This window comes from Salvelinus alpinus, chromosome 18 (genome assembly GCF_045679555.1).
Source record: "Salvelinus alpinus chromosome 18, SLU_Salpinus.1, whole genome shotgun sequence".
NCBI lineage: Eukaryota > Metazoa > Chordata > Actinopteri > Salmoniformes > Salmonidae > Salvelinus > Salvelinus alpinus.
Genome location: NC_092103.1, coordinates 25460154 through 25478070, shown reverse-complemented (window position 1 = coordinate 25478070; position 17917 = coordinate 25460154). Strand labels below are relative to the sequence as shown.

The following is a 17917-nucleotide window of genomic DNA, read 5'->3' as shown; positions in this document are numbered from 1 at the left end:
GTATGTAATGCCATCGGAAGAATCCCGGAACATGTTCCAGTCTGTGACAGAAAAACAGTCCAATGCACTTATTAATAAGCGCAATCACCGAGTCAGCGTATCGTTCAATGTTGTTCTCTGAGGCTGACGGGAACATATTCCAGTCTGCGTGATCAAAAAAATCTTGAAGCGTGGCTTCCGATTGGTCAGACCAGCGTTGGAAGTTTCTCGTCACTGGTACATCCGTTTTGAATTTCTGCCTATAAGACAGAACGAGCAATATGCCGTCATGGTCAGATTTTCCGAAGGGAGGGCGGGGGAGGGCTTTGTATGCATCGTGGAAGTTAAGACTAGCAGTGATCGAGAGTATTAGCCCTGCCTGCAATCAATATGCTGATAGAATTTAGGTAGTCTTGTTCTCAAATCTGCTTTGTTAAAATGCAGCCTCCAGATATATGGTTTCCAGTTTACATGGAGTCCAGTGAAATTCCTTGAGGGCCGTCTTGGTGTTCGCTTGAGGGGGAATGTACACAGCTGTGACTATAACTGATGAGAATTCTCTTGGTAGGTAAAATGGCAGGCATTTGATTGTGAGGAATTCTAGGTCGGGTGAGCAGAAGGACTTGACTTCCTGTATGTTGTTGTGATTACACCATGAGTCATTAATCATAAAGCATACACTCCCGCCCTTCCTCTTCCCAGAGAGGTGTTTATCTCTGTCGGCACGATGCATGGAGAAGCTCGGTGGCTGAACCGATTCCGACAACATACCCGAAAGAGCCATGTTTCCGTGAAACAGAGAATGTTACAATGGATGGCAACACTCGAATTTCATCTTCCTTGTTGTCAAGAGACTGGACATTGGCGAGTACTATACTCGGGAGCGGTGTGCGATTTGCACGTCTACGGAGCCTGACCAGAAGGCGGCTCTGTCTGCCCCTTCTGCGGCGCCGTTGTTTTGGGTCGCCTACTGGGATGAGATCCATTGTCCTGTGTGGTGGTCCGAATAGAGGATCCGCTTCTGGAAAGTCGTATTCCTGGTTGTAATGTTGGTAAATTGACATTGCTCTTATATCCAATAGATCTTCGCGGCTGTATGTAATAAGACTTAAGATTTCCTGGGCTAACAATGTAAGAAATAATACATAAAAAACTAAATACTGCAACGTTTCCTAAGAACGCGAAGCGAGGTGACCATCTCTGTCGGCAACATTTTCAGAGTATCCATATCGAGTTATCCATTTAGAAATTACAGAACTTTCTGTACATAGTCCCCCCATTTTTATGAGCGAGAAAGTTAGATGCACAAATATCATACCCCAAAGACATGCTAACAATAAAAGGGAAACCAGTGCAATAACAGAGGAGGTTAGTATTTTGGGGGGAGGTATGATATTTGTGCTTGTGTAACTCTTTCACTCATCGTTATTTACGATTCATTCAGGATTATCCGTAATCATGGTAGCACCCACATTAATGTAGAAGTGTTTAGAAATACAGTTGAAGTCGGAAGTTTACATTCACTTAGGTTGGAGTCATTTGTGGAGTGGTTTTTCAACCACTCCACAAATGTCTTGTTAACAAACTATCGTTTTGGCAAGTCGGTTAGGACATCTACTTTGTGCATGACACAAGTCATTTTTCCAACAATTGTTTACACACAGATTATTTCACTTATAATTCACTGTATCACAATTCCAGTGGGTCAGACGTTTACATACATTAAGTTGACTGTGCCTTTATACAGCTTGGACAATTCCAGAAAATGATGTCAGGGCTTTAGAAGCTTCTGATGGGCTAATTGATATCATTTGAGTCAATTGGAGGTGTACCTGTGGATGTATTTCAAGACCTACAAACTCAGTGCCTCTTTGCTTGACATCATGGGAAAATCAAAAGAAATCAGCCAAGACCTCAGAAAAAAAATTGTAGACCTCTACAAGTACAAAAGTATCTATATCCACAGTAAAAACTAGTCTTATATCGACATAACCAGAAAGGCCGCTCAGCAAGGAAGAAGCCACTGCTCCAAAACCGCCATAAAAAAAAGCCAGACTAAGGTTTGCAACTGCACATGGGGACAAAGATGTCCTCTGGTCTGATGAAACAAAAATAGAACTGTTTGGCCATAATGACCATCGTTATGTTTGGAGGAAAAAGGGGGAGGCTTGCAAGCCGAAGAACACCATCCCAACCATGAGGCACGGGGGTGACAGCATCATGTTGTGGGGGTGCTTTGCTGCAGGAGGGACTGGTGCACTTCACAAAATAGATGGCATCATGAAAAAGGAAATTTATGTGGCTATATTGAAGCAACATCTCAAGACATCAGTCAGGAAGTTAAAGCTTGGTCTCAAATGGGTCTTACAAATGGACAATGACCCCAAGCATACTTCCAAAGTTGTGGCAAAATGGCTTAAGGACAACAAAATCAAGGTACTGGAGTGGCCATCACAAAGACCTGACCTCAATCCTATAGAAAATGTGTGGGCAGAACTGAAAAGGCGTGTGCGAGCAAGGAGGCCTACAAACCTGACTCAGTTACACCAGCTCAGTCAGGAGAAATGGGCCAAAATTCACCCAACTTATTGTGGGAAGCTTGAGGAAGGCTACCTGAAATGTTTGACCCAAGTTAAACAATTTAAAGGCAATGCTACCAAATACTAATTGAGTGTATGTAAACTTCTGACCCACTGGGAATGTGATGATAGAAATAAAAGCTGAAATAACTATTATTCTGACATTTCACATTCTTAAAATAAAGTGGTGATCCTAACTGACCTAAAACAGGGAATTTCTACTAGGATTAAATGTCAGGAATTGTGAAAAACTGAGTTTAAATGTATTTGGCTAAGGTGTATGTCAACTTCCGACTTCAACTGTATATTATATTCTTATTTACAATAAAAGTGACTCCAAAATGACACAATACATTTACCATTAATTTCCATTGGGCACAAAATAATCTGAAACAACAAAAACAAACAACAAATGCATCCAAGGGTCACAATAGTCAGTTACTGAACCTTTTACTACTTGAATACACATATACAGTACCAGTCAAAAGTTTGGATACGCCTACTTATTCAAGGGTTTTTCTTTATTTTGTACATTGTACATACATTGCAGAATAATAGTGAAGACATCAAAACTATGAAATAACACATAAGGAATCATATAGTAACCAAAAATGTGTTAAACAGTTAAAAATATATTTTATATTTGAGATTCTTCAAAGTAGAATTGATGGGCGGCTAAGGGAACGCAGGAGTGAGAGGAGGTCTGGCCTGATCACACTCGTTCATCCGTAGTGGCTCGCTCATCTTCGAAGGAATCCGGAAGTCCCCGAAGGCTATTTTCCCGAGAGGATCCGATGCCACCCGAGCCTCCTCGAGAATCATTGATGACGGGTGAGTCTGACACACCAGAACCTATGCAACTGGGAAGGGCTAGGTTATCGCCTAGGGAACGTTCCCACACGCTAAGCTCCAATTGCTGTCAGTATTGTGGAGCTGGAGGACATTATATAGCCACCTGCCCTGTTAAGAGACCAGACACCTTACAAGCACTCTGGTGAGTCTGACTGGGAATCCTCTAAGTCCCATTACCCGTAGTCCTTTTTATGTGAGCTTGATGTGGGGAGACCAGTCTAAGTCTCTCCAGGTGCTTATTGACTCTGGGGCAGATGAGAGTTTTATGGACGCTACCCTGGATTCAGAACTGGGTATCACTATCACTACTCCATGTTCCCATGTTCCCATGGATGCCAGGGCATTGGACGGTCGCTCTATTGGTAGAATCACGCAATCAGCACAATTCCCATAAATATGCGGGTATCTGGTAACCACAGTGAGTCAATTCAGCTCCTCCTCATTGAGTCTCCCCACATACCTGTTGTTTTGGGGTTTTCTTGGCTCCAAAATCACAACCCAGATATTGACTGGACTATGGGTTCCATTCTGGGTTGGAGCCCATTTTGCCATTCACACTGCCTAAAGGCGGCACAGCCATCTCCGAAACATCTGTCTCCAGGATTAAGTACGGCCTCGGATCTCTCTGCCGTGCTCGTGCTACCTCCCTTCCTCCACATCGTCCCTACAATTGTGCTATTGACCTCCTTCCGGGCACCACACCGCCTCGAGGCCGGCTATATTCACTCTCCGGACCTGAGACCAAGGCCATGGAGGAGTACATTGAGGACTCACTGGCTGTTGGGAGCATTCAGCCTTCTACCTCTCCTGCTGGCGCAGGATTCTTCTTTGAGGGGAAAAAGGACAAGACCCTGCATCCATGTATTGATTACCGGGATCTCAATGATATTACGATTAAAACTCAATACCCTCTACCACTCCTCTCCACAGCTTTCGAACCTCTCCAGTGGGCCACTATCTTCTCCAAACTCCAAATTTTCACAGCCGGCACCCTGGTCAGCCAGGTATGCGCCCAGGTAGGTCCCCAGGTGGCGCCCCTGGGGGGGGGGGGGGGGTACTGTTACGTCCCGATCTGTTTCACCTGTCCTTGTGATTGTCTCCACCCCTTCCAGGTGTCGCTTATTTTCCCCAGTGTATTTATCCCTGTGTTTCCTGTCTCTCTGTGCCAGTTCGTCTTGTCTGTTTCAAGTCAACCAGTGTGTTTTTCCCATGCTCCTGCTTTTGCTATTCTCTCTTTTGCTAGTCCTCCAAGGTTTTAACCCTTGCCTGTTTTCTGGACTCCATACTCGCCTGCCTGACCAATCTGCCTGCCCTGACCTTGAGCCTGCCTGCCACTCTGTACCTCCTGGACTCTGATCTGGTTTTGACCTTTGCCCGTCCACGACCATTCTCTCGCCTACCCTTTTTGGAACTATTAAATATCAAATACTCAAACCATCTGTCTCCCATGTCTGCATCTGAGTCTGGCACTGAGCCCTTGTAAAGAGAGTGTCTTGTTCTTCTCCTAAAATCTGCTCCTGTATTCATCCCGGTCATCAGAAACAGAGCATAGGTGCATGTCTGACATAAATGTGTGCGCAATTACAATGATAATTTAATATGGTCAATTTCAGAAAATGTTAAAATAACATAAACATACTGTTGACAAGTAGGCTATGGTGTAATGGAATGTTTTGCGGGTTTTGACACTCTTTTGTAGGTGTCTCAACCAGCCATAAAATAATGCATATATGTCATTACAGGTCTAAATATATGTGTCATGACAGTTTTATGACCATATCATAACAACTGTCAAGTAAAGTGTTACCATCATTTCTAATCCAAAGTGCTAGTGTACTCTAGCACTTTGGATTAGAAATGATGGTAACACTTTACTTGACAGTTGTTATGATATGGTCATAAAACTGTCATGACACATATGACATATGACACAATAAATGTGTCACTGTCCCAATACTTTTGGAGCTCACAGTATTGTCAGGTTTATTAAAGATAAAGGTTCACCACACCACACTCCTCTGTAATGATGGCTCACAGTAAAAGTGAGAGTGTATAAAAGTGGTTCTATGGAAAGATAAAAATATATAACCATGAGTATACTGTTTATACCATGATATAATGTAAGCGCCCAAACCAAATGCACAAGCTACAGTATTACACTTACAGGACCAAAATACTGGTAAGAATAATAACTGAAAACCTGACTGGAATGTAACAGATTCCAGGTACCACTACTGTGAGAAATAAGGGGTGTTGGGCAAATATAATAAACTACTAGAAAAGGGGTGCTGAAACTACTAAATCAGAGTTGGCCTTTCTAACAGCCACCCCCACATTTACTGTGTAAATGTGAACTCTAAACAATAGGCTCTAACAAAGGGGATGACAGAAGGCCACTAGTGTGTGTTCATTTTCCTGAACAGGGAAGCAGAGTTGTGAAAGAGCCAGACAAGGAAAAGTCCAGTCCTTATGAGTGTCTGGCCACGTAGGGCATAGACATAGGGCATAGGCATCTGGCCAAGCAGGGTTTGGTTCTTTGTGCATCTGGCCACCCCGTCAGGAAGGTGCTTGAGGTCACCAAACCAGAGTGACATGGCGGACACCAGTGCAGGCTGTACAGCAGTTCTTGAAGAGGGGAGCCAACAGGGTGCAGTGGTGGACTCGGTGGCGGTCACCCCCTCTGCCCAAAAAAAGCCAACAGGAGGACCTCTGCAGTGATCTTGACCCCTGGCACGGTGTCGGCTGAAGACACCGGGACTGGAGACATCGGGGCCGCTGCAGCAGAGCTTGATGATGGTCTCAGGAGTGGATACTATGGTGGCTGGACCCACGAAGCAGCAACGGGCAGCAGCTGATCCAGGTCCAGACAGAGGACCTGGATCAGGAGGCTAGGCCTCCGCAGGGCAACAAGACGAAAGCCCTAGATCAGGAGGCCAAGACGCAGCAGGAGGGCTCAGCTGGGCCTCCGCAGCAACAACAGGTGAGGGCTCTGAAACTGCAGCTGAGGTGGGCTGGATCACCACAGCAGTCACGGGCCGAGATCTCAGGACAGCAGACAGCCAGACCCATGTCAGCGACAGGAAAGGACTGTGCAAGTCAGGAGCTGAGATCAGCTGGATCCCCACAACAGCGATAGGTAGAGATCTGATGACAGGAGACAGCTGCACACCTGAGAGGGAGAAAATGACACAAAGATGGGAGAGAGCTGGACCCCTGGTTCAGGAGACTGACTGATAGCCTGACAGAGCTAGCAACTTTGGGCCTGGACTGGGCTACAGACTGTGAGCTAGGGGACATTAGGGCTATGGGCCTACTGGGTTTGTAGACTGGGGATTTTATTTTACCTTTATTTAACTAGGAAAGTCAGTTAAGAACAAATTCTTATTTTCAATGACAGCCTAGGAACAGTGCCTTGTTCAGGGGCAGAACGACAGATTTTTACCTTGTCAACTCGGGGATTCAATCTTGCAACCTTTCGGTTACTAGTCCAACGCTCTAACCACTAGCCTACCTGCCGCCCCAGGGATCTAGCTTAGCAGGAAACTGTGAAGCCACTAGGTGATCAGGGAACTGAGGGCAGATTCTCTGGACCTACTGGAGCTATAGGGGCTATAGACTGAGGATCTAGTAGTGCAGAGAGTGAGGTGTCTCCTACTACAGGACACTGGACAGCTCGATCAGGAGGGTCCCCCACAGGGACTATCGGAGGGTACCCCACATGCAAGTCTGGAGGGTCCCCCACGGGGACGTCAGAAGGGTCTCCCGAGGTGAGGTCCTCTCCCTGATAGGATGCAACCAATATTCTGCCCACTGGTCATCGTGACCAGTGGAGGGGAAATGGCATGTCGTGTCTTGAGGCTTGTCTGCTCGTCTTCGTTCAGGGAGAGAAGACTCTGATGATGTGGGTGGTGACCAATACCTGGACTCTGCGTAGCTCTGAGACATCTTGGGCTGTGGTAGTGATGATATCCGGCTCAATGGACCATGAAAAATATTAAGGCGCTGATCCGAGAGGACCATGTAGAACGGGAACTAGTAGAGAGCTATTAGGTGCCAATAGACAGGGTTCAGCCACCAGAGGTCTGTCTGGCAAGAGGTCCAAGATATCTTCAGACAGGTTTATTCAAGATAAAGGTTCACCACACCACACTCCTCTGTAATGATGGTTCACAGTAAGAATGTGTATAAAAGAGGTTCTATGGAACGATACAAGAAAATAATAACCATAAGTAAAGGTTTACATACAATATACAGGCCCAGTAGACTGTTGAGGTATACATGCTAGTATCTACAATACAAATAATAAAATGCATATATACCCAGACCTAAAGGCTTCATAAAGCATTCATATAGGCTTCATAAGCCCTGCATAAATGGGTCACCAATCACCTATAACCGTATTTCATGCTCTATAAAATATTAATAAATGTGGTCAAATAAATTGATGGTTATGTCCCAAAGTTATGCCACATTATGAATTTTTATAGAGCATGATATACAGTTATAGATGATTTTTGAAGCATCTATGTAGTGCTTATGAAGCCTATATGAAGCCTTCATAAGATGCACTTCAAATAATGCGGGACCCACAATCTCTATACGGCTTATGCCAAGATATAATGTATGAGGCAAAACCAAATACACAGGCTATATAATTAACCACTTACAGGATAAAGACCCAAATACTGCTAACCATAATAACTGAAAACATACTGGAATGTAACCGACGTCTGTGCATGTGCACAAGACCACGACCAACGTGGAATAGTAACTGTCCCACAAGGAAGGCACGGGCTATATTAGGCTACATGCTACATAAGGCTAAATACAGTACAAGGTAGCATGAGGATAAATAAAGGTTGTCAATGTCCATAAACATTGCTATTAATGAAAATATGTTTATAACCAAACAGTATTAACAGAAGAATATGCATATCCTAAATGAGGCATGTGGCACACAGCATAAATGAGCTAGCATGACTGGCTAACTTCTTGGCTAGCAGGCTGGAAATAGCATGACACACATGGAAAAGGAAAATAACTTATAAACATGGTAAATAATAACTTGACTCCCTTAGCAACACCTAACTAAAGTAATGACATGTTGGGCAGTACGTACAATTAGATGCAGGCATTAAACACTGGTCAAATACAATAAACATGAGGAATAGTCCAGCGAGTCCATTCTCTTCTGACCTTGATCTCACTCTGATGACAGGAGTGGGGTTTAGTGACGTGCTCAGGGAATGGTGTATTGAGCCAACTACCTGCCAAAAGGTTGAACATATGTAACAGTATAGCTTTCGTCCGTCCCCTCACCCCGACCTGGGCTCGAACCAGGGACCCTCTGCACACATAGACAACTGACACCCACGAAGCATCGTTACCCATCGCTCCACAAAAGCTGAGGCCCTTGCAGAGCAAGGGGAACAACTATTTCAAGGTCTCAGAGCAAGTGACGTCACCAATTGAAATGCTATTAGCGCGCACCACCGCTAACTAGCTAGCCATTTCACATCGGTTACACATACATATCGTTAAGATCATTAGAAAATACATACGTAAATTGTTAGGATCGTAAGAAAGGCCATGCATGAAACGTTAACATAAATCTGTAAACGTACAAACCCTATGTTACGACTATAAATGACCATTTACACAATCAATTCTTACTTTACGTCTCCCTTTACTCGGTTACAGATTTTTTTATGCGTACAAACTTTTGTCAGTAATGTGGCATCTGCAAAGGACATGAACCGAACGCAGGTAGTCGAAGTTAGCTAGTCAATCAAGCAACTCTAGCCCAGGCGTTAGAGTTGCATTGCAGCTTCCGGATTCATTTCCAAATGTAAATGTCTAGAGCTTGTTTTAAAAATACATTCAATAGCGACATTATACCAATAGATGACGTAGTATAAGCTTGGGCCTTCAGAAAATGACTTGTGTGAGAATGATAAAGACACAGAAGAGCCTTGTCTAGAATAACGACCTAAGCTGCAAAATAAATCTGATTTAGGCATATTCCGCTATTTAAATATGCCATGCTGTTCTGTGTTATTTAATGGCCATATAATTGCATAAATAATTTATAAATAAGACAAAACAAAATATTGATTAAGTCTTGGCTTCAACCTGTCCTGAGCAAAATAGCCAAGGGGTCCCAAATGGTCAAGACTATCTAACCTATTCTTATTGCCAGATCTGTTTTCCCTTTCAGCCACTGCATGTGCTTCTTCAACTATTTTGTTTAAAATGTATTTAGAGACTATATTTAGAGACCTGTGAGCTAGGGTCTCTTTTTAAAGGGAGTCCTATAATAAAAACAGCTATAAAACACAAATAGAGTTCTAAAATTATTCCACAAGACACCAGTGCCCAAAATGATAGCCTAAATTGCAATGCCTGAAAGTTGATGTTCTATTTTTTATTTGGATAGACCTAAATTAACCTCTACGGCCTAAATGTGTCCCCCTGCGGGACGGTTGAGCTAACGTAGACTAATGTGATTAGCATGAGGTAACCTTTTGGCAGGTATCTGGCTCCATAATGGTGAACTATGACTTGCTGGTAAAAGTGGAGTGACTTGGAGGTACCACTACAATGAGAAATAAGGGGTGTTGGGCAAATACAATAAACTACTAGAAAAGGGGTGCTGAAACTGCATAACCAGAGCTGGCCACTGTGGGTAGGGGGTAATGCAATGTTACTGAAGAGAGACTTCTGAAAGGATAATAAAACATTATTGGCAAGTTTGACCATGCATTATAGATACATTATACCTGCAATCTGTAAGTAAAGTGTAACCAAACTTTCATCTCATCTTATTGTTTACATTTACATTTTAGTCATTTAGCAGACGCTCTTATCCAGAGCGACTTACAGTAGAGTGCATACATTTTATTACATTTTTACATACTGAGACAAGGATATCCCTATTTCCCTATTGTTGGCGTGGTGTTACATGAAACTTAATCAATATAGTCAAGTACATTAATATTTTTTTTCCACAATGAGATGAAAATGTAGTTAAGATGGATGACTGTTACTATAGTTAAACTAAGAACCCAGCAGAAGAACTGAAGCTGTAATCATCACCATGGCGTTCATGCTATGTGGAGTACTGTGAGAGCCAGGATATGCAGTAAATCATCACACATGGTATTTAACGTTTTACATGTTGATAATACATTGGATATAAACCAGGCATATTAAATCCTCTTACTGGATGGGGATTGTGTCATTTAAAATAAAATATCTACTGCTTGTATAAAATATAGAAAAATTACTGATACACAAAACCCTGACCAATGCATCGCCCACAACCTTGCCTATTTGGGATAATATTATAATGATTAGTTTATCTTAGCCAAACTAGTCATGATATAGTATGTTACTCTACTATGCATGCATAAGGCTCATCCACAAACAGGCTATTTTCCAATGGGTTATACAGTATTTGCATGAAAAGTTCCACATCTATGAATCTATGAGCTATTTTCTCAATATGTGCCAGCTGGCAAGAGTGCTTTTAGAGAATGACACACAGCCCTCTATAAAACTCTGTGGAGTCCACAATGAAACTGATTACACTACTTATAAGAACTTTGTGACAACTGCTGATGTAAAAAGGGCTTCATATAGCCTGTGTATTTGGTTTTGCCTCATACATTATATCTTGGCATAAGCCGTATAGAGATTGTGGGTCCCGCATTATTTGAAGTGCATCTTATGAAGGCTTCATATAGGCTTCATAAGCACTACATAGATGCTTCAAAAATCATCTATAACTGTATATCATGCTCTATAAAAATTCATAATGTGGCATAACTTTGGGACATAACCATCAATTTATTTGACCACATTTATTAATATTTTATAGAGCATTAAATACGGTTATAGGTGATTGGTGACCCATTTATGCAGGGCTTATGAAGCCTATATGCGGGCTTCATGAATGCTTTACATTTGATTAGATTTTGATTTGATGGCAATTAGCTTGGGCCCTCTGATGCCTATGTCCAACTCTTATTATGCTTGAAATGTTAGCCAGAATGTACAGAACCATATACATAATACATCAATATTACATAAATTATCCAAAATATAAGTACTATATAGTAAAAGTAAGATCTTTATGTTGAGGTGCCACATACGGTCCCTGGTGTGCTGGTCTGTAAACAATTCATGCATACAGTGCAAAATTAGCTGGGGGATATTTTAGTATTGCTTGCAGTAAAAACAGAAAAACAGTGCCCTTATCGCTATGCAGGAACTCAACATAGAATAATTGCCCAAATGGGATACTAGTCATAGATGTTTTTTTAAATACTCTTCTCAATGGTTGATAAGACTCAAGTTTTTGGTGGTGAGAATTAATGTCATTACAAAAGATAATATATGTCTAAAATAAAGTAAGTGTATGAAGCGTTGAGCTAGACCTGAACAATGGTGTTTAATGTATTTTCCTTGGTCGTCTGTTGTTGTCGCATATTCTTGGTGCACCCTAGCAAACAACTCCTGAATTTGCACAGAAGCATTATGATGACAAATGTTACAATATGATCCGCACTGCCATCATGGGGTCAAATATTGAACTGCATTAACATCAAACCTCAGGACATCTATGAACAAGGCGAAGCTGAAAACAAACAGGTGATCAGTAACAATCATGTAACAATATCACTGTGTTGTTATGTAACTATGTAACAATGTAACAATACATGGGGGGTAGAGGTTCAAGTTCATCTGACAAAACATGGGAGCACTATCTCACAGAATAAAAGCATCAAAATAAATACACAAACTCAAGTACAGTCCCTGATTTAAATAGGTTTAGATGCTAGGTGGCCTTCCTTAAACAACCACAACATTTGGAAGAGGGCTTATACATGCTGGAATAGCTTAAATTAAATAAAAGCAAATCAGCACCTATTCATCAAATGACAGTCCATTAGGCTGCAGTGTGATTGAGACAGCAGTGGTTCCTATCGCTCCTCATGACCAGTGTTTCCCAGTGGGGGCACTGACTCGAGGGCTCTGCCCCCCCACCACCTGATCCAAGGACCACAACATGGCCGGGAGGCTGCTTCTGATGGGCCTCAGCTCAGGCAGACGGGAAACCCAGAACGGCTTGTTTTCCCCAGTCCCACATACTGGGTCCCCAATGGCCACTCCTGGCACCAGCTCAATGGTATCCAGATCGAGGCCAGTGGAGAGAGTGTAGCCCACAGTCGAGGTCCTTGGCTGGGTACCGCCTCGGAGCACATGCCTCTGTAGCTGGACACCATGGTGGAGACTCTTCTTCCGGGTCTTGCTGGGTAAAGCCTGGTGGATGTGGGCAGTCAGGGGGGTGATGGTGGCTCGGCGTGCCATGCTGTGATGGTCCTGATTGGGCTGTAGGGGGGCCCTGTTTTTGGGCCCTATTCTCTCCTTTGAGTGGTGTGAGGGCCGAGGCTCCAGGACCTCCACCTCGGGCCAGACATGGTGTTGTGGTAGTCTAGCGGGGTCCAGTCTCCTAGGGACTGGGACCTCTCGGGGTCTATGCCCGTGAAGTTGGGGTATAGAGAGGCTCTGGTATTGCTGGGCTGGTCCACTAGGGGTGAATACGGGTTTGTAGGTCTTCAGAGGTGGTGGTAGGGCCTTGTGTGCGCCTGGGTGGGTCTGAGACTGTCTCCTCCTATGGGCTTTATAGGTGGCTACAGTGAGGTAAGGTGAGGGTTGGACTTCCTCTGGTTCTATCTTCTCTGCCTTGTCTGGCTTCTCAGGTTCAGTTGAATCCACTATTCTTTTTTTTGCTATGACTGTTTTCTCTCTGTCTGGAAGCTCTGGCTTAGTAGGTGACTGGAGCTTGCTCTCCTGTCTCTTGGGAGACTGGGGCTTGCTGTCCTGTCTACTGAGAGAATGGGGTTTGCTGTCATGTCTACTGAGAGAATGGGGTTTGCTGTCATGTCTACTGGGAGACTGGGGTTTGCTGTCCTGTCTACTGGGAGACTGGAGCTTGCTGTCCTGTCTACTGGGAGACTGGGGCTTGCTGTCCTGTCTACTGGGAGACTGGGGCTTGCTGTCCTGTCTACTGGGAGACTGGGGCTTGCTCTGTGTATCTGAGTCCCATGGATCAGCAGACTCTGCCAGGTGCAAATCCAGCAACTTCTGCAGAGACACAAAACCACATCAGGTATCAGTGTGTATCATCAGGTATCATGCATGTGACGGTGCAAGCATGCTTGTGACATACATATGTGTGTTTATGCATGTGTGTATTGTTACCTGCAAAAGAGGTGTGTGTGAGCTCACACTGGTGTACCGGACAGGAACACAGCCCTCGGCCCATGAGTCGCTCTTACAGGGTTCAGGCTCTGTGTCCTCCCCCCACAAGGTGGCACTCTCTGGCCCCTCACCCTCATCCCTCGCCAGGAACAGCCAGTCAGACATCTGCACCAGGCTTTCATAGGCCCGGGTCACTGTGAATGGCACCAGCTGGACAGACAGACAGAGACAGAAGGAGAGAGAGAGAGACTCATTTGTTTGAGATGTCAGGCACATGTGTGGGTGTTTCGACTGATTAGGGGTTAGGGGCATAGAAACGTCCTTCCAAATAACACCCTATTCCCTAAAAAAATGTAAAGAAAAAATACTGTTAAATCACCAGGAATTTAGCAAAAAATGTGTTCAGCAAATCTGTTCCCGAGTATTTCCACAAATAAAAACATACAGGTTACTGCCAAGAAAATGGAAACACTTGAAGAAATAAGGGATACAAAGTATATTGAAAGTGGGTGCTTCCACACAGGTGTGGTTCCTAAGTTAATTAAGCAGTTAACATCCCATCCATTAGGCTGCAGTGTGATTGAGACAGCAGTGGTTCCTATCGCTCCTCATGACCCTAAGGTCATGTATAAAAATTGGTTTGATGATGAATGAAACGATATAAACCATATGCCATGGCCGTCTCCATCATCAGATCTCAACCCAATTGAACACTTGGGTTGACACACATTCTGGGGCAGTGCCTGAGACAGCGTTTTTTCCACCATCAACAAAACACCAAATTATGGAAGAATGGTGTCGCAACCCTCCAATAGAATTCCAGCCACTTGTAGAATCTATGCCAAGGTATAATTTTTATTTAACCTTTATTTAATTAGGCAAGTCAGTTAAGAACAAATCCTTATTTGCAATGACAGCCTAGGAACAGTGGGTTAACTGCCTTGTTCAGGGGCAGAACGACAGATTTTTACCTTGTCAGCTCGGGGATTTGATCAACCAACCTTTTGGTTACTAGCCCAACACTCTAACCACTAGGCTACCTGCCACCCTTTGAAGCTATTGAAGATGTTCTGGCTCATGGTTGCCAAACACCCTATTAAGACACTTTATGTTGGTGTTTCCTATATTTGGCAGTTACTTTTACATGATCGTGTCTCAATGTAATCAAGGTATGAAATGATTGATATTTTCAAATACTGTACAATCTCTTTTTGGGCTTAGTTCTGGTCAATTTGCAGTGTACAAATTGTTACAATTATGTTCTGGCTCCCTGACCATTTGCTCCGACAAAAATCATCCTGCGGCTGAATCTAGTTGCCTACACCTGCCCCAAATAGTGTGCCACTGTCTGTGACAGCTACACACCTGTTTTTGCAGGTACACCTGATAGCACCTGTCCATCACTGCAGCCTCCAGCTCTCCCATGATCTCCGCCACCACCTCCTCCCCGTTGTCCTGTGTTTTCATGGTGACCCAGGCGGCTTCCGTGAGGCGACCTGGGACAATGTCCACTGTCTCCACATTCTGTACCGAGGCAGGGCGAGGAAGAGCAGGTGCCAGAACCAAGCTGGCAGCACGACACTTGTCGCGAGATTTGGCAGCTGAGCGTGACATGATTCCGAGGAGATGTTTTCTGCAGATTAATATTGATATTTATCAATTTGATACATACCGGTAGGTAATTGACTGGGGGTTCTGAATTCTTTATCATGAATTTGATAGTGGCACAATGACATAGATTTGTAATAATGTTTAACATATCCACCCTGGGAGGAAACGGTTTGAGATTCTTTGAAAAGCACTATATACGTTGAATGAATTATAATTATAATAATAATAATAATGATTATTATTATTGTCTTCATCGAGATTGTTTATGTTGTGAGTGGTATCCTCCTATGAGCATTGAAGCATTCACAATATGGCTGTGCCGACACAACTGTGCCAATGGTGAATGTCTTCTTGAGAAATAGCCAAAACAATTAAACATGCATGATGTGCCAGTGTCACAAAATAATTTGAACAACGCTCACCTCAAGAAAGTTCCATAAAATGCTTAGTTCTAGAACCCCATACTCGATGATTTTCTGTCTTGCCTCGTCAACATTGTTTCCTTCATGTCCCTGGCGCGTGCGGTTGCTGAGCAACAGGCGTCTCTGCAATCGACGTAGCAACTATTAACCAGCACAGGCTCCAAAAGTATTTTTCTCAGAGCAATAATAATGATAATTTATTCAACTTGTATAACGCTATTCATTACATAAATAATTTGAATGCGCTTTAAACATAACCAAAAAAACAAGCAATTTTTAAAACAACATTCATCAGATGGAAGGTCATGAGAGGGTCAGGAAAATTCATGGCTTGAGTGGTCATCGGTGGAAGGAGGTCAAAGTAGGAGAGCAAGCAAAGATGGTCTCTGAAACAAGTCAGGGGCAGGCAGCAAGGTGTCATCAAGGTCTCTAGCTGTCCTTGCCATCTGCGTGGCTTCTCCATAGTAGGACTCGGGTGGAGTTAGAGCTCAGCAGATTTTGAGGGATGATAAAGGCCAACTATAAGCCTAGGCAACAGTACCACCGTGTGGCTGTCGCCTACCATTGCACGTCTGACTGACATGTGATTCTTACATCTGCGTGACGCCTGTGCGTTAATAAAATGATGCTGTCTCCTACCACTGACCGTGTAACTAAAATGTTGTCATACCAACGCCTTACTAAAGTCTGTGTGACCCCTGCATGTTAAAAATCACAAGGTGAATAGTTTATATTATGAATAGTTTATATTAATTACATCTCAACCATAAATGCTAGAGCATTTTAGTTTTCCCCGTGCAAGCCAACATTCCGATGTAGCCACATCGCGCTGTAGTGTCGCCTACAGTTTCTGTATTTCCAGTTATAATGGCCTAGAAAAGATTAGGTGCAATCTATAGGTACTCTGTTTTTCCCCCAACAACTCATGGGGTGGTACGTTATCTTATCTCGCTGTATACAGATGTAAACATTGTTAGCTACTTACAGACAGCCTGTTGGTGCCGGTTCCCAGTACATCAGACAACCAATAGGAGCAGTCTAACAGACAAGTTCATAGGATTTCCCAGAGTGTCCGTGCTATCTGGGATCCATGGATGTCCGTTCTTCAATGTAATGTAAAATGATTATGGGTTAAGTTTAGTTTGAGGTAAGGTTATGGTTATGGTTAGAGTTTATGGTTAAGGGTAGGGATGTCTCAAGGAATTCGGAAAGCCGTGACCGTTCATAGAGTGAGAGACGGGCACGGTATTTGAGAGCTCCGCAGCAACACAGACATTCATTTAATTGTATTTTTAACAGAAAAGACTATGGCAAAGAAATGGTACAACAAGCGGCAGTTGAGGAGTAAGTATATTTAATTTGTGATTTTGTTAGGAAATATTTAGGCCTACTGTGTTGATAAGGCAAGTTGGGTTTGATAACGTAATGTCGAAGTCACATAGGCAAAATCATTTACTGTGTGGAGTAGGCTAGTTTACTCTAAGACGTAATTTGATATGCTAATATTTATTTAATGGATTAATTCAATTGTAAAAGAAAATATACACACGTGGTGCGATAGGAATATTATACAGTTCCTTCTGAAAGTATTCAGACCCATGGACGTGTTACACATTTTGTTATGTTACAGCCTTATTCTAAAATGGAGTAAATACAAAGAAATTCTCAGCAATCTGCACAAAATACCCGATAATGACATAGCGAAACAGGTTTTTAGAAATGTTAGCAAATGTATTAAAAAAAAAACAGACACCTTATTTATTACATAAGGATTCAGACCCTTTGCTATGAGACTCGAAATTGAGATCAGGTACAGTTGAAGTCGGAAGTTTACATACAATTTAGCCAAATACATTTAAACTCCGTTTTTCACAATTCCTGACATTTAATCCTAGTAAAAATTCCCTGTCTTAGGTCAGTTAGGATCACCACTTTATTTTAAGAATGTGAAATGTCAGAATAATAGTAGAGAGAATGATTTATTTCAGCTTTTATTTCTTTCATCACATTCCCAGTGGGTCAGAAGTTTACATACACTCAATTAGTATTTGGTAGCATTGCCTTTAAATTGTTTAACTTTGGTCAAATGTTTTGGGTAGCCTTCCACAAGCTTCCCACAATAAGTTGGGTGAATTTTTCCTCCTGACAGAGCTGGTGTAACTGAGTCAGGTGTGTAGGCCTCCTTGCTCGCACACGCTTTTTCAGTTC

At 43.0% G+C, this 17917-nt stretch overlaps 1 protein-coding gene and 1 long non-coding RNA gene across 4 annotated transcripts in view; one reads left to right on the top strand and one right to left on the bottom strand.

The window, feature by feature from the left end:
* Window positions 1-8006: 8006 nt before the first annotated feature.
* LOC139544060 (uncharacterized protein C2orf81 homolog) lies at window positions 8007-16758 on the bottom strand. Of its 3 annotated transcripts, none has more exons than XM_071350771.1 (4): window positions 16695-16758; window positions 15710-15832; window positions 13677-13886; window positions 8007-13559 (listed from the first exon to the last, which is right to left on the bottom strand). In XM_071350771.1, exons 3-4 carry the CDS (start codon window positions 13839-13841, stop codon window positions 12405-12407), a joined length of 1320 nt encoding a protein of 439 aa, XP_071206872.1. In that variant the 5' UTR covers window positions 13842-13886; window positions 15710-15832; window positions 16695-16758; the 3' UTR covers window positions 8007-12404. The 3 variants fall into 3 exon arrangements, with proteins under 3 accessions (XP_071206872.1, XP_071206870.1, XP_071206871.1); XM_071350769.1 differs by lacking the exon at window positions 16695-16758 and adding an exon at window positions 15042-15309 and having other exon boundaries at window positions 15710-16129; XM_071350770.1 differs by lacking the exon at window positions 16695-16758 and having other exon boundaries at window positions 15710-16129.
* Window positions 16593-17917, top strand: part of LOC139544061 (uncharacterized) — a 71892-nt gene continuing 70567 nt past the window's right edge. The window contains exon 1 of the long non-coding RNA XR_011668797.1: window positions 16593-17053. This is a non-coding gene — a long non-coding RNA (uncharacterized lncRNA). The remainder of the gene's footprint in view (window positions 17054-17917) is intronic.

Coding starts and splice junctions, on each gene's coding strand:
- LOC139544060 (XM_071350769.1), bottom strand. CDS start 15,290: ATGTCACGCTCAGCTGCCAAATCTCGCGACAAGTGTCGTGCTGCCAGC. Junction 13,887..15,041: donor AGGTGTACCTGCAAAAACAG/GTGTGTAGCTGT, acceptor CTGTCTGTCCAG/CTGGTGCCATTCACAGTGAC. Junction 13,560..13,676: donor CACACACACCTCTTTTGCAG/GTAACAATACAC, acceptor GTGTCTCTGCAG/AAGTTGCTGGATTTGCACCT.